At 44.6% G+C, this 24,828-nt stretch overlaps 1 protein-coding gene across 2 annotated transcripts; it reads left to right on the plus strand.

Moving 5' to 3' along the window:
- The first annotated feature begins 6,478 nt into the window (after nt 1-6,478).
- INTS14 (integrator complex subunit 14) lies at nt 6,479-24,828 on the plus strand. 2 transcript variants are annotated; one of them, XM_070953792.1, is made up of 11 exons: nt 6,479-6,563; nt 8,969-9,237; nt 10,291-10,554; nt 11,321-11,439; nt 12,594-12,736; nt 14,420-14,512; nt 14,613-14,757; nt 16,894-17,027; nt 18,276-18,394; nt 21,299-21,364; nt 24,136-24,828. In XM_070953792.1, exons 2-11 carry the CDS (start codon nt 9,016-9,018, stop codon nt 24,385-24,387), a joined length of 1,557 nt encoding a protein of 518 aa, XP_070809893.1. In that variant the 5' UTR covers nt 6,479-6,563; nt 8,969-9,015; the 3' UTR covers nt 24,388-24,828. The 2 variants fall into 2 exon arrangements, with proteins under 2 accessions (XP_070809893.1, XP_070809894.1); XM_070953793.1 differs by lacking the exon at nt 24,136-24,828 and adding an exon at nt 24,029-24,114.

The following is a 24,828-nucleotide window of genomic DNA, read 5'->3' on the forward strand; positions in this document are numbered from 1 at the left end:
AGGTGTTAAAACGTATAAAACCAGAAACATCTTTAGAATGCTAAAATCAGAAGACTACGTCTGAATTACTTCGACCGTGTCATGCGTGCGAATTCATTGCAGAAGGCAACAATGCTAGGAATGGTTGGTGGAACAAGAATACGGGGCAAAGAAAGAACCCGCTGGTTCGATCACATCAAATCTGATGCCAAGGTGAACATCCAACGACGGAAAGAAGCTGTGCTTGATAGGGCAGCATGGAGAGCAATTGCCTATGAAGTCACCAAGAGTCGGACACGACTAAATGGTTAAAAAACAAAGTCATCAACATCTGCAACATCTGAAGTTGGGGTCAAGCTATTTTCCAAAGCTCCTGAAGGCCAGACAAGGAATAATGGATAGAAATTGAACAAGGAAAGATTCAACCTGGAAATAAGGGAGAGATTTTCTGACAGTGAGAACAATCAACCCATGGAACAGAAGTTGCCTTCGGAAGTTGTGGGAACTTCATCACTGGAAGCTTTCAAGAAGAGACTGGACAGCCATCTGTCAGAAATGGCGTAGGGTCTCCTGCTCGAGCAAGGGGTTGGACTAGATGACCTACAAGGTCCCTTCCAACTCTGTTAATCTCATTAACCATTTAATAATTTGCTACATATCCATAGCATCAAGTTCCGGAAGTGGAACCTTATCTTGACCTTATTTGTACGGTCAAACAATACAAGTAAATCCTAGGCCTGTGATGGCGAACTTAGGGCACGCGTGCCACAGGTGCCATGTCACCTGGCACGCCAGCTCAGCCTCTCTAGGAGTCTCTGGAGGCTGGGGACAACAAAAAATGTCACTTCCTGTCCAACTGGAAGTTGGGAAACGGGCCGTTTCGGGCCTCCGAGGGGGTGGGGAAGGCTGTTTTTGCCCTCCCCAGATGCATAGAGAGGATCTTGAGCCAGGTGAGAAAGAAAAACAGGCCTACCAGACCATTGTGTGCCAGGAGCGGAGGGGAGTGGAGGGGGGGGGGTTCATGCATGCATGCGCAGGGCGGGGCGTATAGAATTATGGGTGTGGGCACGTGCATGCTTGTGAACCTCCCCCGCCCGCCCGCCCCCCCCCTTCCTGGCACGCGATGGCAAAAAGGTTAGCCATCACTGTCCTAGGCTTACAACCACAATTGAGTCCAAAATTTATCTTGCTCAGTACCTAATTCAGTTTCTGCTCATTTTGGAGAACAAAGAGAATTCTGGGGCCTCTGCTGGCCAAAACATGAAATTCTGCCTCATTTTATATTCCCTTAAAAAGCAACCTGAGACTTTTTATCATTATTATTATTATTTTTAAAAACTGAATGAAAATGAAATGTGGCATTCCCTTCTCTGAGCATCCTGTTTTATCCTAATATTTTGGAACAGTTTTGTACTTCCACTCGTCATGAAACCATCTCCCCTCTGTTTGCTTCAGGGTTATCGGATGGAACAAAATGTTTGTAAAACTCTGTAATGTACAAATAGGGCTTTATCAAGAATCGGATAAAATGTTTTATCTTAGTAACTTAGCATTTCAGTAGGAAATATTTTACTCCCAAAGACAGAAATGGGGACTTATTACATGTAAATGTGTATATAAAACATAAAAAGAAAAAAAAATAAAATCGGTGGGTTTCCAGAAAGTAGTTTTATCTCTCAAAAATATGATCTCACTGGAATTTCAAAACAGACATTTTATTAATTTGCAAAAGAGCACTTTCACAAAGGAATGGTTGTAGATTTGTACATACGAACTGTTTACATTTTGTTTACCAAAAAAAAGGACATCACTTCAAGTGTTTATTTTTGGTTTCAATTTGTAGGTCAATTTTGAGGTGTATATTTCAATCTTCACAATGGGAAAACATATTTTTTTTCCTGAAATGTCATAGAAAAAAAAAAGACTATTTAAAGTTTTACAAGGACTCAATAAAGAAAAGTTTAAAAAAGACGCTTGTCGGTATTTTTTGTTAACAAGCGGGAATACCTATAATTTATTTTCAGGCTTCATAAGCCTTCAGTATTGAGAGTGGATTGTAACAGAAACAAGACCTGAAGGCTGCAATTCTTATTTTTTTTTTCTATTTTCTGCTTTATATCTCTAGCACAATGATGTCAGCCCTGCAAGATAGACCAAGGCTGACTTCATTTATTAACAGACTAATTACACTATGTAGTAACAACATCTTGTGTCTTCCCACCCTTCCCTCTAAATCCCCTAATATCTCAAGGGCCAACTATGCCCCTTCCCAGGGCTTACGTTTCTGCCCATGTGTTGTGATCTAGGCTCACTTAGTCATTACAAGACACAATTTAGTCTTAAACAAACCTATTTTATTATTACAGCTGGGAATTACTTCATTCCCAGTTTAGTCCAAGTTAATTCCAAAACAAGTCCTTCAGCTTATCACAAACCTTTATCTTCTTTGGCACCCTGCCAAAGGCCTTTCTTGGCAAAGCCCCACGAAGTTCAGAAACGAGATGCCGACTGGAAACAGATTTAGCAACATTGCTTTCCTACAAAGAGCCCAAGAGCCTTTGCTGCTCTTTTAAGCCTTATGGGAGGGGGCAATCATCTGGCCTTACTCCCGAGCTGTCCTTTTTGCTTTAGCTGCTCTTGCCTTCTGGCAGCTCTGCGCATGCGTGCACTAGGAACAGGCTCCTGATCCTCTGCCTCTCTGCTGTCCAACTCTGGAGGCTCCAGAGTCCGTGCATCACTCCCAGATGGCCCTGACTCCGATGCAGAGCCTTCGTCCGGGCCTTCCCCAGACTCCAGGACTGGCCCATGGTCCCCCCCAGCCTCCTCACTGTTCAACTCCGCTGCTAGCTCTGCGGGCTGCTGGCCGACCACAACACCATGTTGTAACACCTGAAGACAGGCAGTTCTCAACTTACAACCATTTGTTTAGTACCTGTCCAGTCGTGTCCGACTGTAGGGGTTGGTGCTCCTCTCCATTTCCTAGCTGAGGAAGCCAGCGTTGTCAGAAGATTTTTCTGTGGTTGTGTAGCCAGCATCACTATACACTGAGGTGTACGGAACATTGTTACCTTCCCAACAAAGTGGTACCTATTTATCTACTCACATTTACATGCTTTCAAACTGCTAGGTGGGCAGGAGCTGAGGTGAGTAACGGGAGCTCACCCCGTCATAATGCGCTCAGGTCTTGAACCTGAGCTGTTGATTTTCCAGGTGACAAGCTCAGCATTTTTAACTGCTGAGCCATCACAGCCCCCCCCCCTTTTTATAATTTGATTTATATGCCGCCCTTCTCTGGAGACTCAGGGCGGCTTACAATGTGCTCAGCAATAGCCTTCATTCTTTTGTATATTTTATACAAAGTCAGCTTATTGCCCCCACAACTGGGTCCTCAATTTATCTACCTTAGAAAGGATGGAAGGCTGAGTCAACCTTGAGCCTGGCAAGATTCGAACCTGCAGTAATTGCAGGCAGCTGTTCTTAATAACAGGGTGCTTTAGACCACTGTACTACCAAGGCCCTTAACCGCTACGCGTCATTCAAGTTATGACAGTGATGAGAAAAGTGGTTTGAAACCAGTCCTTGCACTTGAGGCTTGTACAGTAGTTCAACGAAATTAAATGCCATCTCCAATGTATTTATTTATTTATTTATTTATTTATTTATTTATTCATTCATTCATTCATTCATTCATTCATTCATTCATTCATTCAATTTGTATCCGCCCCTCTCCGAAGACTCAGGGCGGCTCACAATGCATTTAAAATCATTATAAAAAACATTTAAAAATTAAAAACATTAAAACTCATTCACACCATTCATGGCCGGATCTCACCGGATCGCAAGAGCGAGATCAACGGCCCCAGGCCTGCCGGAAAAGCCAGGTCTTCACCGCTTTTCGGAAGGCCAATAGGGTGGGGATGGTCCGGACCTCAGGAGGTAACTGGTTCCAGAGAGCTGGGGCAGCCACAGAGAAGGCCCTCCCCCGTGGGCCCGCCAGCCAGCATTGTTTAGCTGACGGGACCCGGAGGAGAGCAACTCTGTAGGATCTTACCGGTCGCTGGGAGCTATGCGGTAGAAGGCGGTCTCGAAGATAACCTGGCCCTGAGCCATGTAGGGCTTTAAAGGTAATAACCAACACATGTGTACATTATAACTATAAAAATAAAACACAAACACACATCCTTTGCATTCTATACAATTGAATTGAAAACCTCTGATATTGCATTAATATTGCACTATACAGTGGAATTCAATATAGTTACTGCTCTGGGATAGAAGCTGTTTTTCAGCCTATTTGTCCTTGTCTTTATTATCCTGTACCGTCTGCCAGATGGTAATAGTTCAAAAAAAAAAAGGGTGCTCAGGATGAGATGGATCTTTAAGAATGTTTTGAACTTTCTTAAGGCAGTGGGCGCTATCAAGCTCTTCCAAAGAGGGGCAAGGGCAACCAATGACCAATGACGTTGACCCTCTGGAGCGCTGTCCTACCTGCCAGTGCAATTGGCGAACCATACTCGGGTGCAGTAAGTTCAAATACTCTCTATGGTGCAGCGGTAGAAGGTCACCAGCAGTTTTCCATTCAGTTGTTGTTTCCTGAGAAGTCTCAGGTAGTATAATCTCTGCCATTTTGACCAGGGCTGCAATGTGAGCACACCAAGTTAGGTCTTCTTTTTATGATAACACCCAAAAACTTAAAACTGGCCACTTGCTCTGTTGTGGAATGATGAGACCAACGCAACATTTCTAGGTTAGTCAGAGACAGTGTATTGCGCAATAGGTTCAGAGCCAGTTTTGTACATGAAGCTTTGAACAACTTATGATTCTGAGACCACAGTTTTATACATTTTCAAACAAAGGATTCTGCTAACTCAGCAGTTTTATCATTGCAGACATTCGTTACATCAAATGACATTTTTCTAATTACTAAGTTTGTTACATTATCTTTGCCAAGCAGTCATAATTCTTCTTGTAAATCACCAAAGCATAGATTCAAATGATCTCTTGTTGATATTTCATGTGGTCATCCTTGGTCTCTTTAACCTTCAAACTGTATATCACCAAATGTCTCTATCTCTGACAACTGAGGGGCCCCTCTTATAGAATGTTTCTACTTCAAAGGAATTTGTCTGCCTTTGTACTATTTCTACTGGATACATTTGCTTCTCTCAAACAAGCACATTTTCTTTCTTACAATGCTATGAATAAAGAGGGTCCTTCAGTGATCATCTAGCTGAACCCGCATTATCTACATTAGCTCCACTCAGTCTCCATTGATGAGCAAGGGCTGGATGTCTGATCTATTCCTTCTGTAGTCCACTATAAGATCCTTGGTCTTATTGGTGTTAAGGACCAAGTTATTGTCTCCACACCACAAAAGCGACCAGTCCACCTCATCACAATAGGCAGACTCATCCCACCCCCTCAGAGATGAGTGCCACCACTGTTGTATCATCTGCAAATTGCTGCTGATGTGGTTTGTTTGGGTATCTCCTGGAGCAGGGGTCTCCAACCTTGGCAAATTTAAGACTGGAGGACTTCAACTCGCAGAATTCCCAGCAAAGCTGGTTGGGGAATTCTGGGAGTTGAAGTCCTCCATGTTTAAAGTTGCCAAGGTTGGAGACCCCTGTCCTGGAGGTCTCCCATCCAACCCAGCTCTAAGAGCAATACAGCCCTCTCTAAGCAGTTTACAGAGTCAATCAGACAGACCTGATCCGGTTTAGCTTCTCATCCCAACCTGAGTTAGGCAAACTCTGCCATCTGTCCTTCTGGACTGGATTAACAGATTAACAGAGTTGGAAGGGACCTTGTAGGTCATCTAGTCCAACCCCCCGCCTAGCAGGACCAACACCATTTTTGACAGATGGCTAAGCCTTTGCTATTTTGTTTTTATCCTGTTTAGGAACTGGAGCAATTACCCTCTGGGCTTTGGGCAGGAGATCAGCCAGTTGAATGAACCCATCCATTTTTTAAAAAAAATTTCCATTTTATTTTATAAAATAAACCCAACTCAATGGGCTAAAAAAGTTCAGCGGTAAATTGAAATTTTAAAAGATGAACAATTCCTGCCCCAGCCAACTTAGATTTAACAGCTTTCGAACCATGTTTATTCACTGCCTAATGGAAAAACAGTTGTCTTTCCATAGCATGACCCAACCTGGGGTAAAAAAATGTAATGATCATCATCAATCATCATTATCCTGCAAACAGCTAAGTTCACCAGCTGCGAAGTCCTCGTGGCTGCCATCTAGTGGCCGCGCTGCGCCTATCGCGCCGCCCCGAATAGGCAACTTCTGAAGCAGGTTCCTACTGAGTCTGCGCACGCGGCTCGCGCATGCTCGGAAGAGGCGGCCCCTGGCGATCTCGGAACCAAAATTTCGCAGCCGTGGTGGCGGCGGGGAATGTTTTGAATTTCACCCGGGCGGGGGGGGGCTGGAGGAGGAGGCAGAGGAGCCCCGACCGTGGGGAAGACTGACGCGGCGCACCTGGAGTGGGGGGGGGGGCTGGGTGCTTCCTGCCGCAGACCCCGTCGGAAACGAGCCGGCCGGTTTGACGGAGGATCCGAAACAGGGTCCGAAACAGCGGAGGTGAGCAGAATAATGGGAGCGGGGATGGGAGACCACCAGGAAAGCCCTGGGGGGGAAAGAGAGGTGGGGAGGCGGGGCCTCATCCTGGGTAGGAAAATTGTGCCCCAGAATCCGAAAAAAGGGGAGCCGGGGGTGGGGGTGGGGTGAAAGGAAGGAAGGAGGGAAGGAAGAATGAAAGAAAGGGAGAAAAGAAAGGAGCGTAAGAAAAGAAAGTGGAAGGGAAGAAAAAGAGGTGATAAAAGAAGAAAATGAATGAAAGAAAAAGGGAGGAAAGGAAAAAGAAAAGCAGGAACAAATGAAAGGGAGGAAAGATGGGAGGAAGAAAAAAGAATGAATGAAAGGGAGGAAAGGAAGAGAAGAGGAAAGAGGGAGGGAAGGAAGAAAAAAGAATGAATGAAAGGAAGGAAACAGACAAAGGAGGGAAGAAAGAAGGAAAGGAAAGAGAAAGGAAGGAGCATAAGAAAAGAAAGTGGAAGGGAAGAAAAAGAGGTGATAAAAGAAGAAAATGAATGAAAGGAAAAGGGAGGAAAGGAAAAAGAAAAGCAGGAACAAATGAGGGAGGAAAGATGGGAGGAAGAAAAAAGAATGAATGAAAGTGAGGAGAGGAAGGAGAGAAAGAAGGAAGGAAGGAGAGAAGAGGAAAGAGGGAAGGAAGGAAGGGGAAAGAGGAAGGAAGGAAGGAAACCGACAAAGGAGGGAAGGAAGAATGAAAGAAAGGGAGAAAGGAAGGAGCATAGGAGAAGAAAGTGGAAGGAAAGAAAAAGAGGCGATAAAAGAAAAAACGAATGAAAGGAAAAGGGAAGAAAGGAAAAAGAAAAGGAGGAAAAAATAAAAGGAAGGGAGGATGGGAGGAAGAAAAAAGAATGAATGAAAGGAAAGAAACAGACAAAGGAGGGAAGAAAGAATGAAAGGAAAGGGAGAAAGGAGGGAGCATAAGAAAAGAAAGTGGTAGGGAAGAAAAAGGCGATAAAAGAAGAAAAGGAATGAAAGGAAAATGAGGAAAGGAAAAAGAAAAGGAGGAAAAAATGAATGGGAGGAAGGATGGGAGGAAGAAAAAAGAATGAATGAAAGGGAGGAAAGGAAGGAGAGAAAGAAGGAAGAGAGAAGAGGAAAGAGGGCGGGAAGGAAGAATGGGAGGAAACCGACAAAAGAAGGAAGAAAGAATGAAAGAAAGGGAGAAAGGAAGGTGCTTTGGAGAATAATTTGATCCCCTCTTCTTGGTGGCAGCCCCTCAAATGCTGGAATACTGCTATCATGTCACTCCTAATTCTTCTTCTCTCTAGACTAGCCGAACCCAAATCCTGCAGCTGTTCTTCATATGTTTTAGTCTCCAGGCCTTTGATCATCTTAGTTGCTCTTCTCTGATGCACTTGTAGTTTTGCAAAGGTTCATAGGATTGGTGTCTGCCTTCCCCTCAGAAGTAGAATCCAAATTACAGCATCCGAGGAGATGCCTATCCAATATTTGCTTAAATACATCCTGCAAAAGGGATGTGTCCCACCACCACTCTGGAGATAAACCCAGCTTGTACATATTGTAGGAAGGGAACACCACCAAGGCAGTGCCAGGATCAGCAAGGTACAAACAAACTTAGAAAGGCAAAAGGCCACAGGCATAGGGAAATGACCTTCCCAAAATAGAACACATGAACATCAGGGCCATTTAGGAACAAAAGAGGACCCAGGGAAATGACACACACAAAAGACTCAGGACATGCCAGAAAAGGAACTATCAAGACAGCAGAAACTAGGAGAGCAAAACAAAAGGAATGGCAGAGGATTAGCAAAAGGAAAAGATTTAATCAATAGCACAAGCAATCTGATAAGAGTCAAGCGGGGGGGGGGGGGGGGTAAGGGCTTACTTGATAACAACGTGATCAGCTTAAGGCAAGGAGCAAATAATAAGAACAGAAGGAAACAAAAGAACATGAGACCAGATAGCCCAGACACCAGCCAGTTTCAAGCAGGGAAAAACTAGAATAAGAAAACAGGGCAATCCAAGAACACACACACAAAGGGAAGACCCACAAAAGTAACAAAAGAAACAAAGAATTTCCTTTGTATCAAAAAGTATAAGAATGCATGCTTACCTTGTAACGATGTCAGCTCACCCAGGAACGCTGGTTCGTGCGCTTGCCGGATCCGTCTTCCTGAAACATAATAAAGAGAATCCTGTTTTCACGCAGCTCGCTTCTCTCATCAATTGATTCATCGTGCCTGGGACGATTTCTCACCGGGGAAATTCAACCTTTCGGGGAAACCTCTGCGGGGATTCTAACAATATCAAACAAGGTCACAGCAGCTTTCTTAAGATTGACTCAACTTGTTTTTACCAGTGTCAGTGAACACACTCATGTAATTTGAAAGGGAGAGAATGCTGAAAACCTTATTTTATTTCCTCTGCAGAGATTTTTTTTCCTTTCCGCGTTTGACAGCACAAAGAAAGGGCCACCATGCCAACTGTTGTGGTCATGGATGTGTCCCTCTCCATGACCCGGCCGGTCTCGATCGAAGGCTCTGAAGAATATCAGCGGAAGCATTTAGCGGCCCATGGTCTGACAATGCTTTTTGAGCACATGGCTACCAACTACAAATTGGAGTTTACTGCCTTGATTGTGTTTTCATCTCTCTGGGAGCTGATGGTCCCCTTCACAAGAGACTACAACACCCTCCAGGTGCAGTATAAAAGCAGCCATCCGAGCTTGTATTCGATGGTCACACACTGCGTATTCATAGGTTGTAAATTTAGACAAGGTTTTTGTCTTTCTCTGCTGCTCTGGTCGATGGGTAGCTATGTAAATTTGCTGTGTAAATAATAAAGTATAGGAACTGCCTTCATCACGTTACATCAGCCCATCCCACCTGGTCAGGCAGGGGAGGTATGTTGCAGGCAAAACCGGTTGCAGCCCACCACTGCGTTCAAAGCTACAATAGCACTTTAAAAAGTGAATTACAATCTGTTCCTCTGTTAACATTTTTACTGAGTTATAAAGTATTATAAAATACAAAGTAAATAGAAAAGTGGGGCAGGGGAAGGGGAAAGAAAAATGAGGAAAGATAAGAAAAAGAAACATTTGACTTCCGACTCTCTCTGTTACTGTAAAATAAGGCATTAATATCAAATCACACCTTTTTGCTTTTTCAAAATAATATGAACAAGCCATTTCTATAAAGGTCTCTGACTTTGGTTTTTACCGATTAGACCAGTATTTTTTAACCCAACACTGCTGGCTGGGAGATTCTGGGAGTTGAAGTCCACCCATCTTCAAGCTTCCAAGATTGAGAAACACTGAATTAGACTGACAGATCTTTATAGAAATGGCTTGTTCATATTATTATGAAAAGTGACTTACAATCTGTGACCATGTGATGATCACCTTTTGCGACCTGACAAGAAAGTCAGCGGGGAAGGCAGATTCACTCAACGCCCATGTTGCTTACAACTGTCAGTGACTCACTTAACAACAGTGGCCAGAAGGGCTGTAAAATCAGACAAAACTCATGTAACCACTATTTCACTCAGCAACAGTCATTTTGAGTTCAATGGTGGTCGTAAGTTGAAGGCTACCTGTAAACATGATAGATAAATAAATATTGTTGTGTGTTCTGACCTAAACCTGATAAGTGTTTTTCTTTTAAAAAAAAAAATCAGCTTAAATTAACCATGTAAGTTTGGAAGTTGAGCTTTGTTTTAGTCCAGCCAAATAAGTTTTTGCTTTATTTCCCAGGAAGCCTTGAGTAATATAGACGATTACGACAAAACGTGCTTGGAGTCAGCCTTGCTGGGAGTGTGCAGCATCGTGCAGCAGGAGTGGGGCGCTGCCATTCCTTGCCAGGTTGTCCTGGTCACTGATGGCAGCTTGGGCATTGGGAGGGGCTCCCTGCGCCACTCTCTGTCCACGCTCAGCCAGCGGAGTGAAAGCAACCGGTTCCCGCTGCCTTTTCCGTTTCCATCCAAGCTTTACGTCATGTGCATGGCTAACCTCGAAGAGGTGAGTCCCCTTTGAAGGGCCAGTAAAGGTAAAGGTTCCCCTTGCACATATGAAGGGGCGTTAGGCAATTCCTATTGATTAGCTGAGGGCTAATCCTACCTTTATTGGATCTTGGGTGGGGATATTTGTTTATGAATAGAGCTATCTATTTCTTTGTCTCTTAAGTGCTGATTATCTGCTGAGGGCTATTCAGGAAGGTGGAGGCTGCTTTCTGTCTCCAAGAGCACATTTTTTCCCCTTTAGGGAAATATAATATTCTGTTTTTTCAATGTTTCCTAAAATATTTCATTCTTCTAGGAGATGGGTAGGTGCTAACTTTCTACACAAGCAATTTATCAATTAAGAATTGTAATAAGCCTGAATTTGATATGACTTCAGCAATCTCTTGCTCAATTTTAACACTTTTTAAAACACAAATTTAATACTATTTTAAGTTTCTTTTTTCCAAAATGGCTAGTTTATGCTCTGTCATGTCCGGGAGGCTGAAAAGTTATTTCTCTGCTATTATTTTGCCCTTGTTCTCTCCTCAAACCTGTGTCCATTGATTATTTTGGGTAAAGTTTTGCCTCTTTGTCATGCCATCAGAGGCTAATGCAGCCTCTACATGCAACGACACTTAGATCAGACAAAGCAGAGCGGACAAATAAATAGCTATGTTTTTGTTGTTGATTATTGGAAGTTCCCTTCTGAAATTATAAAAAAATAAGTAGTGTTTTGATATGCTTTTTCCATTGTGTGTAAAACTCTGTTTCCTTTCCATTTGAAGCTCCAAAGCTCCGATTCTCTAGACTGCCTTGAACGACTCATTGACTTAAATAACGGAGAGGGGCAGATTTTCACTATCGATGGGCCCCTTTGCTTGAAAAATGTACAGTCAATGTTTGGGTAAGCAATCTTGGTTAAGAATCATGGGGTGAAGCTGCCTTCAATTATAGTCTGGGTTTCATCATGTTCCTTCAATTTGGTGCCCTTTAGATATCTGGGTTTCTCAACCTTGACAACTTTAAGACGTGTGGATTTCAACTCCCAGGATTCCAGCATAGCTGGCTGGGGAATTCTGGGAGTTGAAGTCCACACATCTTAAAAGTTGCCAAAATTGAGAAATATAGTTCTAGGTGCATGCAGCTTCAACTTCTTGAACCCTAAACATAACTGTTTGTTTTAATGCATGATAGAATAGAATAGAATAGAATAGAATAGAGTAGAGTAGAGTAGAGTAGAGTAGAGTAGAATAGAATAGAATAGAATAGAATAGAATAGAATAGAATAGAATAGAATAGAATAGAATAGAATAGAATTCTTTATTGGCCAAGTGTGATTGGACACACAAGGATTTTGTCTTGGTGCATACACTCCCAGTATAGATAAAAGATAAGATACATTCGTCAAGAATCATAAGATACAACACTTAATGATAGTCATAGGGAAACAGTCAATATAAATCTTAAGGATACCAGCAACAAGGTTACAGTCATACAGTCATAAGTGGGAGGAGATGGATGAGAAGATTAATAGTAATAGTAATGCAGATTTAGTGAATAGTTTGGCAGTGTTGAGGGAATTATTTGTTTAGCAGAGTGATGGTGTTCGGGGAAAAGCTGTCCTTGTATCCAGTTGTTCTGGTGTGCAGTGCTCTATAGTGTCGTTTTGAGGGTGGGAGTTGAAACAGTTTATGTCCAGGATGTGAGGGGTCTGTAAATATTTTCACAGCCCTCTTTTTGACTCATGCAGTATATAGGTCCTCAATGGAAGGCAGGTTTGGTAGCCATTGTTTTTTCTGCAGTTTTAATTATTTTCTGAAGTCTGTGTCTGTCTTGTTGGGTTGCAGAACCAAACCAGACAGTTATGGAGGTGCACCGGGGAAATGATGTGGAAATCGTAGAGCTTGCTCAGCGTGGCTTGAGCCCTAGCAGAGAAAGACTCAGTAGAAACGACTCAATCACTGATCTGCATTTGCCCCCTGAAAGATAACTTGAACAAGCTCCAAATGTAGTGATTTGTGTCTGTGGATTTTTACTGATAACCGTCTTTTGCCCTAGAAAGCTCATAGATGTGGCGTACACACCCTTCCATGCTGTGTTGAAATGTGGCCACTTGTCTTCAGATGTGCAAGCTTTTCCCAGGCCGGAGCCATTCGTTATAGACGAAGAAATCGACCCAATCCCTAAAATAATTAACACAGGTAAACGTTTTCTCCTCTGCAATGAATTTAGCCCTTGCTCTCTTCTGGTCTACCTTTCTTCCTGTGCCTTAAAAGTCCGGAACATCTAACCATCACGCTCAATAAGGGACCTGTTATATCAAAGACAAAATCCATTAAATTCATGTTTCTGATGCTGGCCAGTTAGAGGTGTCCAGGATGCTGTTCTCTGTTGTTGACCCCTCAAAAGTGGCATCCTGAGAGAGCTGGTGCCTCCAATCATAGAAGAAGGTGAAGCTTCCTTGAGTTGAGCTAATTCTACGGCCCAGGACTCAGGGATATATCTCTGCTGTTTTCTTGACCAAATACCAAAGGCTTGGATCTTGCTTTCTCTCAGGATGTTCATTGGATTCCCCAGTGTTACCTCAGAACCAGTTGGTATGTCAGGGTTCCAAGTAAGACCCCCAACCAAGTAAGACTCGGAGGCAAGCAATTCCTCAAAGATCCATTTTATTAAGAGAGGTCATATTGGCACATCGGGGAAAACCCGAACCTGAAAGCTTCCAAGTTTTCCCCATCCAAAAGAAAGTCCGAACGCCTTCCCCTGCACCCACATGTCTATCACATGGCCTAATCAATCCACTGTCCCAACTGGAGAGGCCTCCCAGTCACGCCACTCCAGGTGGAGGCTGAACGTCCTTGACTCTCAGGGAAAAGAATATTGTTATGGCTAAATAACTCTACCAACTCCATACAACCCCTCCGCCCACTTTCCCACAACACTAAGTGTGGCAGCCCTGAAGATCCAAAAGGATGGTCTTTCATCCAATGTTTCGGTCAATGGGGAAACCAGATTCACTTAACAACCGTGTTACTAGTTTAACAACTGCAGTGATTCACTTAACAACTGAGCCAAGAAAGGTCGTAAAAGGGGGCAAAATTCACTTAACAAATATCTCATTGAACAACAGAAATTTTGGGCTCCGTTGTGGTCATACGTCAAGGAGCACCTGTAATCCAATTGCCTTTTGGAAGAGCGCTCTTGAGGCAATCATGACCTGGATGATTGAGAACCTCCGTAGACATTTTACCTGTGTGAAATGAAAACGAAGTCTTAACAGAATAACAAGAGTTGGAAAGGACCTTGTAGGTCATCTAGCCCAAGCAGGAGACCCTATTCTATTTCTGACAGATGGCAGTCCAATCTCTTCTTGAAAGCCTCCAGTGATGAAGCTCCCACAACTTCCGAAGGCAACTTCTGTTCCATGGGTTAATTGCTCTCACTGTCAGGAAATTTCTCCTTATTTCCAGGTTGAATCTCTCTTTGGTCAGTTTCCATCCATTATTCCTTGTTCGGCCTTTGGGTGCTTTGGAGAATAGCTTGACCCCCTCCTCTCTATGGCAACCCCTCAAATATTGGAAGACTGCTATCCTGTCTCCCCTGGTCCTTCTCTTCACTAGACAAGCCATGTCCAGTTCCTGCAACCGTTCATCGTATGTTTTAGCTCTTTGTGCTCTTCTTTGCACTCTTTCCAAAATCTCAACGTAACACAATAACAGAGTTGGAAGGGACCTTGTAGGTTATCTAGTCCAATTTCCTGCCCAGGAAGGAGACCCTACATCATTTCTGACAAATGGCACTGCTCTCATGTCTCCCCTGGTCCTTCTCTTCACTAGACTAGCCCTGCCCAGTTCTCATACCTGAAAGCACCTTTTCTTTTGTAGATCTGGAAATCGTTGGCTTTATTGACATAGCAGATATCGCCAGCCCGCCCGTCCTGTCCAGACACCTGGTGTTGCCTATCGCACTTAACAAAGGTGAGCGATCCCACCTTCCCCCATGCTGGCAATTCCCCAGTTGGCAAGGCCCCGCAGGACCGGATAGATTCTGATGGCTTTCTGTTCTCTTCCTGCCCAGAAGGAGACGAGATGGGTCCAGGGATCGCTGAGGATGTTGAAGATGAGAATTCTGCCAATCAAATCGCAGGAAAGATCCCCAACTTCTGCGTGCTCCTTCACGGGAGTCTGAAAGTGGAAGGAATGGTGGCTGTTGTTCAGTTGGGGTACGCAGGTTGGCCTGCGGGTGGGTGGTGACAACATGGATGTAGCCACCAGGAAAATACCGTATTTTTCAGAGTATAAGGCGCTCCGGAGTATAAGGTGCAGATTAGTTTTTGGGGAGGAAAACAAGGGGAAAAAAATTCTGCCTCTGCCTACCACCATGCATCAGTATTCATCTGGCTAGCATCCTTGCAGCAAATAGCCTGATTAGCTTCAGTACATTATCACAGCTTGATTCAGCCGATCTCCACCACCTGGAATTGGCCGAAAACTCGATGCATGGAGGCCAAAAATGTCAATCGGTGATGATGTGCTGTGGCGATCCCCGCAGCCTGCAACGGGTCTAAAATGGAGTGTGCGGAGGCCAAAAATGCAACGCGCGGAGGCCAAAAATGGCCAAAGGGTAGGGCCCAGCGGGTGGGCGGGGCTTCGGCAACATTCGGTGTATAAGACGCACAGACATTTCCACCCACTTTTAGGGGGAGAAAAAGTGTGTGTTATACTCCGAAAAGTAACGGTAGATGTTGTTGCTCAGAAGAAAACAGATATGTGTGTATGTCCTGTGTTCCCCCAGTGTGCATGGCTGGAGGTGCAAATTTGATTTAGGCAAATACTTGTACCCTGGAATTGAACATTTTAGGAAGTTTTGAGAGGTGAGAAGAGCATCAGGCCAACGTCTCTCAACCTCGTCAAGGTTTAAGAAGGGTGGACTTCAACTCCCAGAATTCCCCAGCCAGGATGGCAGCATGGCTGGGGAATTCTGGGAGTTGAAGTCCACCCCTCTAAAACTTGACAAGGTTGAGAAAAACTGCAACAGGCCATTCTCGGATTTTTTTCCTGCTAACAAAGGGAACTCTTCTTAGATGAAAGAGAACACTGTCAGGGTTCCAAGCAGGGTGGATAAAAATCAATGATTTTTTTAAAAAAATCAAAAAAAAATCAGATTTTTTTGATTTAAATCGGAGTTTTTTGATTTTTATCGAATTTATTTTAATAAAAAACTTTTGGGGTAAAAATCTATCGTAAGATAGTTTTCTATTTAAAATACATAAATAATTTAGTTTATTCAGCATGAAATGGAGCTTAGTTATGTAGCATGAGGCTGTATATTCTGCAACACTGGGACTATCAGTGAGTCAACAGTGGGTCAAAGGAGTAGCAGAGATGACAGTTGCTCTTTAAAAATTATGATTTAAATCGAGTTGATTTAAATCAAGCCTTTTTACTAGTGATTTAAATCATGATTTAAATTGTGATTTAAATCAACTCGATTTAAATCAAATCCACCCTGGTTCCAAGTAACACACCTCCAACAAAAGAAGACTCCGAGGCTTGAATTTCCTCAGAGTTCCATTTTATTGAAGATGTCATATTGGCACATCTGGGAAAACCCAAATCTGAAAGCTTCCAGGTTGTTCCCACCCAAAGGAAAGTCCAAGTCCCTGCCCAGCACCCACATGTCCATCACATGGCCCAATCAGGCACCATCCAAAACTGAAGATGCCTCCCAGTCCCCTCATATCAGCTGCAGGGCACCTTGGTCTTGATTCTCTGAGAAAAGAATGTTATTTTGACTACATATCACCCATACTCTATACAATCCCCCCTCCCAATTTCCCACAGTAGAAAACGTGGCAGGCCTGAAGGCCCAAGTGTAAAAGATGGCTTCCAGGTTTAACAAACACCTCGTTTCATGATTGTTTGAAGTTACAGTGGCACTGAAAAAAATGTGACTTATGATCGTTTTTCACACTTATACAACTGTTGCAGCACACACACACACACACAATCACACAATCAAAATTTGGATGCTTGGCAACTGACCCATATTTATGACGATTGCAGTGCCCCCCCCCAGTTCATGCGATCGCCTTTTGCGACCACCTGACCAGCAAAGTCAATGAAGCCAGATTCGCTTAACGACCGGGTTACTAACTTGACAACGGCAGCAATTCACTTAACAATGGCGACAAGAAAGGTTGTAAAATGGGGCAAAGCTCCCTTAAGAACTTAGCGGCAAGACTTTTTGGACTCGGTTGTGGTCGTATGTCAAAGATTATCTGTATGTACATGTTTTGTTTTGTTTCTCTAGGCGACAACAGCTATTTTCATGGTGAATCTCTGGTTCTTCCTTTCAGACCCGAATGGTATGGAATGCTGTATTCTCAAGCTGACAGCAAGAAGAAATCCAACTTAATGATGTCTCTATTTGAGCCAGGACCGGAGCCCCTTCCTTGGCTGGGCAAGATGGCCCAACTTGGTCCCATCTCAGGTACTGGCCATGCTGGTTGAAACGGTGCCGCTCATTCCCTCCCTATTTGTAACTTTCATTCTGATACAGATCTCTTGATGTGCCTTAGAACAGGGGCCTCCAACCTTGGCAACTTTAAGACTTGTGGACTTCAACTCCCAGAATTCCTCAGCCAGCAAAGCTTTGCTGGCTGAGGAATTCTGGGAGTTGAAGTCCACAAGTCTTAAAGTTGCCAAGGTTGGAGACCCCTGCCTTAAAAGATGGCAGTTCTGGTGTTAGGTGTGCTTTATTCTCTGGAAGACATGATTGTCTGTTGTGTGAGCAGTGAAATGCCTCTCGTAGGGTCTCTGATTTGTGTTGGTGTCACCCATCCTTCTGAATCCGTTTCAGGGTCCCCTTTTCAGGAATAGTTGCTGTGCTTTGGGATAGCAATATCACTTAGACTTATATATCGCTTTACAGCCCTCTCTAAGCAGTTCACAGGGTCAGCCTATGGCCCCTCAACAATCTGGGTCCTCATTTTACCAACCTGGGAAGGATGGAAGGCTGAGTCAACCTTGAGCTGGTCAGGATCAAACTGTGGCAGTGGGCAGAGTTAGCCTGCAATAATGCATTCTAACCACTGGGAGGGAGGGAGGGAGGGAGGGAGGGAGGGAGGGAAGGAAGGAAGGAAGGAAGGAAGGAAGGAAGGAAGGAAGGAAGGAAGGAAGGAAGGAAGGAAGGAAGGAAGGAAGGAAGGAAGGGCATTAGCAGTAGTACTTAGACTTATATACCGCTTCACAGTGCTTTTACAGCCCTCTCTAAGTGGTTTACAGAGTCAGCATATTGCTGCCCCAACAATCTGGGTCCTCATTTTACCGACCTCGGAAGGATGCAAGGTGAGCCAAACTTCAGCCGTTAAGGATCGAACTGCTGGCATCTGGCAGTTAGCAGATGCAGCCTGCAGTACTGCATTCCAACCACTGTGTCACCACAGCTCAATGCTGAAAGGTTTCATAATTCCTGTGATAAGTAAGAGCAAAACCTCATGCTAGCCTTTCGTCTAACCCAGGGGTCTCCAAACTTGGTAACTTGTAAGACTTGTGGACTTCAACTCCCAGAATTCCCCAGCCTTCAAAAGTCTGTAAAGCAAAGGAAAGCTGTAGTTGTCATCGTTAGCATAATCGCGATGTCCACTTCACGACTGCTTTGCTTAACAACCAAACTGCCAGTCCCAATTGTGGTCCCTAAACGAGGACTATCTGTACACATTATTATTTTTTCCCCCAGATGCGAAGGAGAACCCGTACGGGGACGATGACAACAAGAGCCCCTTCCCTTTGCAGCCCAAGAACAAGCGAAGCTACGCTCAGAACGTCACAGTGTGGATTAAACCGAACGGCCTGCAGGTAAAGCCGGCAGGATCCAACTTCGCTCCCTGCGGGCAGAGAAAGCTCCTTTACTAAAAAAGACTAATCAGAACGGCAACCTTTCCCGACAGATGGCCTCACTTTCCCTTCCCTTCGGTGTACGAAAATCATTGCGCAATTTAAGGGCGCTGTGGTGGCTTGTTGGCCGCCGGCCCCTCCAACAGCCGAATCAGAGGAGGAGGAGGTGTGGGAGTCAGGGTCAGCATCGGGGCAACCTGAGAGCTCCGAGGGGAAGCGGGAATGGAGTTGTTAGAGAGAGAGAGGGAGAAAGAGGCGGAGCCTGGGCCGTCCGTCAGCCCTCAGATTTAATTTAATTTAATTAATTTAATTTAATTATTTTATTTTATTTTATTTTATTTTATTTTATTTTATTTATTTTATTTTATTTTATTTTATTATTTTATTTTATTTTATTTTATTTTATTTTATTTTATTTTATTATTATTTTATTTTATTATTTTATTTTATTATTTTATTTTATTCAATTCAATTTATATGCCGCCCCTCTCCGAAGACTCAGGGTGGGTCACAATACATTTTAAAAAATCATTATAAAAAACATTTGAAAATTAAAAACATTAAAAACCCATTCACACCATTCATGGCCGGATCTCGCCAGATCACAAGAGCGAGATCAACGGCCCCAGGCCTGCCGGAAAAACCAGGTCTTCACCGCTTTTCGGAAGGCCAATAGGGTGGGGATGGTCCGGACCTCAGGAGGTAACTGGTTCCAGAGAGCTGGGGCAGCCACAGAGAAGGCCCTCCCCGGCGGACCCACCAGCCGGCATTGTTTAGCTGACGGGACCCGGAGGAGACCAACTCTGTGGGATCTTACCAGTCGCTGGAGCTATGCGGCAGAAGGCGGTCTCGAAGATAGCCTGGCCCTGAGCCATGTAGGGCTTTAAAGGTAATAACCAACACCTTGAATTGTGACCGGAGACCAATAGGGAGCCAGTGCAGCTCGCGGAGAATTGGTGGAATGTGGGTGTACCTAGGTGCACCCACTATAACTCGCGTGGCTGCATTATGGACCAACTGTAGTCTCCGAACACTCTTCAAGGGTAGCCCCATGTAGAGCGCGTTGCAATAATCTAACCGTGAGGTGACAAGGGCATGAGTGACTGTGAGGAGAGCCTCCTGATCCAAGTAGGGTCGCAATTGGTGCACCAGGCGAACCTGTGCAAAGGGATAGAGAGTCAACAGCCCCCAGGTCTGGAGGTGGCTGATGAGGAAGAGGAGGAACAGCTGGGTCCACTGCCTGATGCACGGATGCACAGAAGGCAAAGGAGAGGAGAGCAATGGAAATCTATGGGCCAGTCCTGGGGAAGGAAGAGCCACCACTGCTATCGAAGCCCCACCCTAGCTCCGGGGATAAAAGGCAGGGGGCAGAGATGAATAGATGTGGCAGACAGTTATTCATCTCCCTGCCAGACGAATTTGTTAGCCTGCAGTGAGAGAGAAACTTTTTTGCTGGGCTGCCTAATTAAAGGAATCTTTGAGTTCACTTCAGAGGGTTTTTTGTGTTTGGGGAGCTGGGCCCGAACAACTCTCTTCCTGTGGGCACCCAGCAGGATCAGCCTATTCAGCAGTCTACAACAGGGGTCCCCACCACCAGGCCGTGAGCTATTCAAAACTGGGCCGCCCAAAGTGGCTGATGAGCATGTGTATGTGTGTGTGTGAATCCCCCCCTTGTGCAAGCAACGGCCAAGCGCATGCATGCTCACGCCATCTGGATGAGCGGCTGGGTGTTTGTGCCTGTCGCTTGCACAAATGGAGCTGCACACGCGTGGGGTCCATTGTGTTCGTAAGTTCAGGACTGCCTGTAGTTTGCTTCGAATAACGTGCCTTTTATTAAAAGTAAAACCCGTTTGGTATATACGTGTGCTTCGTCTTTAGTCCTCCGTTGCACAAATTCACAAATTTCCAAATAACTCACTTTCACTTGCAGGTGATGATAATCCAGAATAGAATAGAATAGAATAGGAATTGGAATTGGAATTGGAATTGGAATGGAGAGTGGAGTGGAGTGGAATGGAATGGAATAGCATAGAATAGAAAATATGGAATGGAATAGAATAGAATAGGAATTGGAATGGAGTGGAGTAGAGTAGAGTAGAATAGGAATATGGAATGGAATGGAATGGAATGGAATGGAATGGAATGGAATGGAATGGAATGGAATGGAATAGAATAGAAAATATGGAATAGAATAGAATAGAATAGGAATTGGAATGGAGTGGAGTAGAGTAGAGTAGAATAGGAATATGGAATGGAATGGAATGGAATGGAATGGAATGGAATAGAATAGAATAGAAAATATGGAATGGAATGGAATAATAGAATAGAATAGAATAGAATAGAATAGAATAGAATAGAATAGAATAGAATAGAATAGAATAGAATAGAATAGAATAGAATAGAATTTTTTATTGGCCAAGTGCGATGGACACACAAAGAATTTGTCTTGATGCATAGACTCTCGGTGTACATAAAAGAAAAGTACATACATTCATCAAGAATCATAAGGTACAACACTCAATGATAGTCATAGGGAAACAGTCAATATAAATCTTAAGGATACCAGCAACAAAGTTACAGCATGTTGCTTGGAGGGTTTTTATTCCCATTTGTCCAAGATCATCGGTCTGTTTGCTTGCCATGGGGGTGCAGGATGGAGCTTTGGACAAAGACAGGTCCTGGTTGGTGCTTCTGAACAGCGGTGCTTAGATGTTGAAAGCAGAGGCCATTAAACCAGAATTCATCTCTTGCTTTTCCAACGGAACAAAGCAAGGGAGAATGATCTCTTCAGCTTCCCATTGGTAGCTCTGCTTTGGCCAGGAGTAGGCCGAATATTACTTTTGTGTCTTCTCCACTTTCCTACAGACAGACGTACAGAAGATACTCAGGAACGCAAGAAAACTGCCCGAGAAAACACTGACCTTCTATAAGGTGAGCATTGGAAACAGAAGACCAATCAATGTTTAGCTATTATTCAACAGGCTCATATTTTCAAATAGGGTGCATGGAAACTGGAAAACACAGGGTGAAATGCTGGGCTAGCTTTGAAAGAGACCATGATGAAGCACAATAGCCTTAGGCAGTGTCCAGCATGGACTCTGGGCCAGCCCTTTGTTGTTGTTGTTAGTTGCGAAGTCGTGTCTGACCCATCGCGACCCCATGGGCAACGTTCCTCCAGGCCTCCCTGTCCTCTACCCTCCTCTGGAGTCCATTTAAGCTCACACCTACTGCTTCATTGACTCCATCTGGCCACCTCGTTCTGTCGTCCCCTTCTTCTTTTGCCCTCCATCATTCCCAACATTGGGCTCTTCTCCAGGGAGCCCTTCCTTCTCCTTAGGTGGCCAAAGGATTTCACCCAGCCCTTTAGGGCAGTCCAAACAAGAAGCACAGACTGACCTTCATTATATGGTTACAGTAACAGGATCTGGAAAGACTGAAAGCCTCTCAGAATGAAACGCGGCCAACTCACCCGGGGACCATTTTAACAATTCAATTATTTAAAACAATTTTAAGCAGACGCTGCACCTGTGGGAATATGCTAGGAAGAAGACGAAGAATGATTTAAAATAATTTTTAAAATACTTTAATTTTTGTTTTGTCATTCACGTTTCATTTTGTTTCTCCATTTGCAAGCATTCTTTTTTTTTTTTTTTAATTTGATTTATCTGCCGCCCTTCTCCGGAGACTCAGGGCGGCTTACAATGCATTAAGCAATAGCCTTCATCCTTTTGTATATTTATACAAAGTCATCTTATTGCCCCCACAAACTGGGTCCTCATTTCACCTACCTTAGAAAGGCTGGAAGGCTGAGTCAACCTTGAGCCTGGTGAGATTTGAACTTACAGTAATTGCAGACAGCAGATGTTAATAACAGTGCTTTTAGTCTGCTGAGCCACCAGGCCCTTTTGTAAAAATATGGAACGCTTCACGAATTTGCGTGTTTAATGATTCTATTCCATCATTTCTTGATATTAGTGTAACTTTTGCCCCAAGGTGAGTTGGTCATGGTGAATTAGCTGCGGTGAGTTGTCCTAGACCAGTGATGGCTAACCTTTTTCAGACCGAGTGCCCAAGGCACGCGTGTGCGAACGAGAATGCGCGCGCGTGTCCCCAAACCCCAAAAATGCAATGCGTGCACGGCCCCTGCGCATGTGCCGTGCCCCCTGTGCAGACCCAAAGACCAGCTGGCCAGAGGGAGGCGTGCGCGCATGCGCAGCAGAGCTGAACTGGGGCGGCGGCTCGCATGCCATCAGAGAGGGTGCTGTGTGCCGCTTCTGGCACGCGTGGCATAGGTTCGCCATCACAGTCCTAGACCCGTCTCCTCTTGTTCCTTTTGGTGTCTAGAAAACTAGAGAGAGCCCCTTCTGAGATGCTTCCCCCACCCCTTTTTCCTTCTGGGGGTTGAGATATTTTTTGTCTGAAGCAGGGGTGAAATGTAAAATTTGTTACTACGGGTTAGTTACTAGTTATTTGTTACTACTGGGCGTGGCTTGGTGGTGGTGGTGGGTAATGTGACTGGGTGGGTGTGGCCAACCCTTTTTTTTTTTTTTTACTTTTAAAAGCATTTTTTCTACAACCTTAAGAGGTTGCAGAAAAAAATGCTTTTAGAAGCCTCTGACGATCAGGCAACTCAGCTGGGATCGTCAGAGGCTTTTAAAGGTATATATTTTTTTCTACAACCTCTTCGGCCGAAGAGGTTGTAGAAAAAATGCTTTTAAAAGTAAAAAAAAAAAAAAGCTTCTGATGATCACGCGGCTCAGCTGGGCATGGGGGGGGGGACGGGCGCAGGGATTTTTGCTACCAGTTCTCCAAACCACCCGCCACCATCGCTACTGGATTGGGCAATCCGGTCCAAACCGGGAGCATTTCACCCCTGGTCTGAAGGTTGTCTAAACTGCAGCTTTTCCTCCTGTCTCCCAGGATGATCCCCACGTACCATTTAACTCTGCGTGTCCAGGCTACCCCAGACTGTCACGCAGCTTGTAATATTTCAATTTCCCCTATCAAAAGTGGCTGCGTCCAGATATCTTCCTCTCTGACGCTTCTCTCTCTGCAACCTAGCCAGTAATTAGTTGCTTGAGGTCAGAGCAATTTTTAAATTTATTTTATTTATTTATTATGAAATTTACTTGCCACCCATCTCGTTTCAAAGCGACTCGGGGCGGCTTACATTAAAAATCAGATACAAACATACTGTCAGCGCTTCAACGCTGGCATAGAGAGGAGAGAGATAAGCTCTGAACTTTTGCCTGCTAAATCCCTTTGAAGTAGGGTTGTCGTGGAAATGAGGAGGGGGGACATTCCTGGGAAATGACGAGACAAGAAGCCTGAAGAATGACTTGGAAGATAGCCAATGAGAAGCAGAGATTTGGGGATCGGAAAGGGAGGGATTGGGGGGCAAAAGGTCAGTCTTGTCCGCATCGAGTCATGATCCGGTGGCTGAACTCAATTAAAGAAAAGATTTCCTTAAAGATCGGCAGTTTGGAAATTCATTTATTTTGAGATAGCATCGAAGTCTGACACATACCCAATAAAACCACAATCCAAACAGAATAAAATCTGTTTTATTCAGATTTCCCACCTTCTTTTTTCCAGAGTCTAATCATTTATGGGAGGGTGTGAGGGAATGGATTCCTTCTGAGCCAGAGCGATAATGCCGGAGAGGCGATGGCTGATTTTCCTGCCCTTTTTGGCTTTTCCAGGAACTAAACCGGTTGCGGAAGGCCGCCTTAGCCTTTGGGTTTTTGGACCTGCTGAAAGGGGTGGCGGATATCCTGGAGAGAGAATGCACCCTCCTGCCTGACACGGCGCATCCCGACGCGGCCTTCCAGCTCACCCACGCAGCCCAGCAACTCAAAATGGCGAGCACCGGATCTTCCGAGTATGCTACTTACGACCACAACATCACACCGTTGCAAACGGACTTCTCTGGCAGTGGGACGGAGCGGATGTGATCCACTCCTGGGCAGAGACTCTGTGGAGATTCCACGCCCTATACCAGGGGTGTCAAACTCAGTTTCATTGAGGGCTGCATCAGGGCTGTGGTTGACCTCGGGGGTGGGGAGATGTTGGGGTGTGTAGCCGACTGGATGGGTGTGGCCAACTGGGTGGGCATGGCCAGCTCAACGCCACTCCCCAAACTGCTGCCATGTTTCCTCTTTGTATTGGGTAGACCAGACCGAAGCGATGTGGGCTGTCCCCTTACATTTTCCAGGCCGGCCCCCTGGGCCAGATCTGACCACATCGCCTTGTTTGATACCCCTGTTCTATAAAATGTCGAGACTGCTTTCCTCACCCAGATTGGATGTTTATTAAACCTACTCCATTTGTATTTCGCTTTTCCTTCCATCATAAAAACCCCAGGAGGGTCTTCCCATCTCTACACAACCAGCCCA

This window comes from Pituophis catenifer, unplaced genomic scaffold, assembly GCF_029215685.1.
Source record: "Pituophis catenifer annectens isolate HBS135680 unplaced genomic scaffold, rPitCat1.0.hap2 SCAF_14, whole genome shotgun sequence".
Classification (NCBI taxonomy): domain Eukaryota; kingdom Metazoa; phylum Chordata; class Lepidosauria; order Squamata; family Colubridae; genus Pituophis; species Pituophis catenifer.

Coding starts and splice junctions, on each gene's coding strand:
- INTS14 (XM_070953792.1), top strand. CDS start 9,016: ATGCCAACTGTTGTGGTCATGGATGTGTCCCTCTCCATGACCCGGCCG. Junction 14,513..14,612: donor GCCTATCGCACTTAACAAAG/GTGAGCGATCCC, acceptor CTTCCTGCCCAG/AAGGAGACGAGATGGGTCCA. Junction 21,365..24,135: donor AAACACTGACCTTCTATAAG/GTGAGCATTGGA, acceptor TGGCTTTTCCAG/GAACTAAACCGGTTGCGGAA.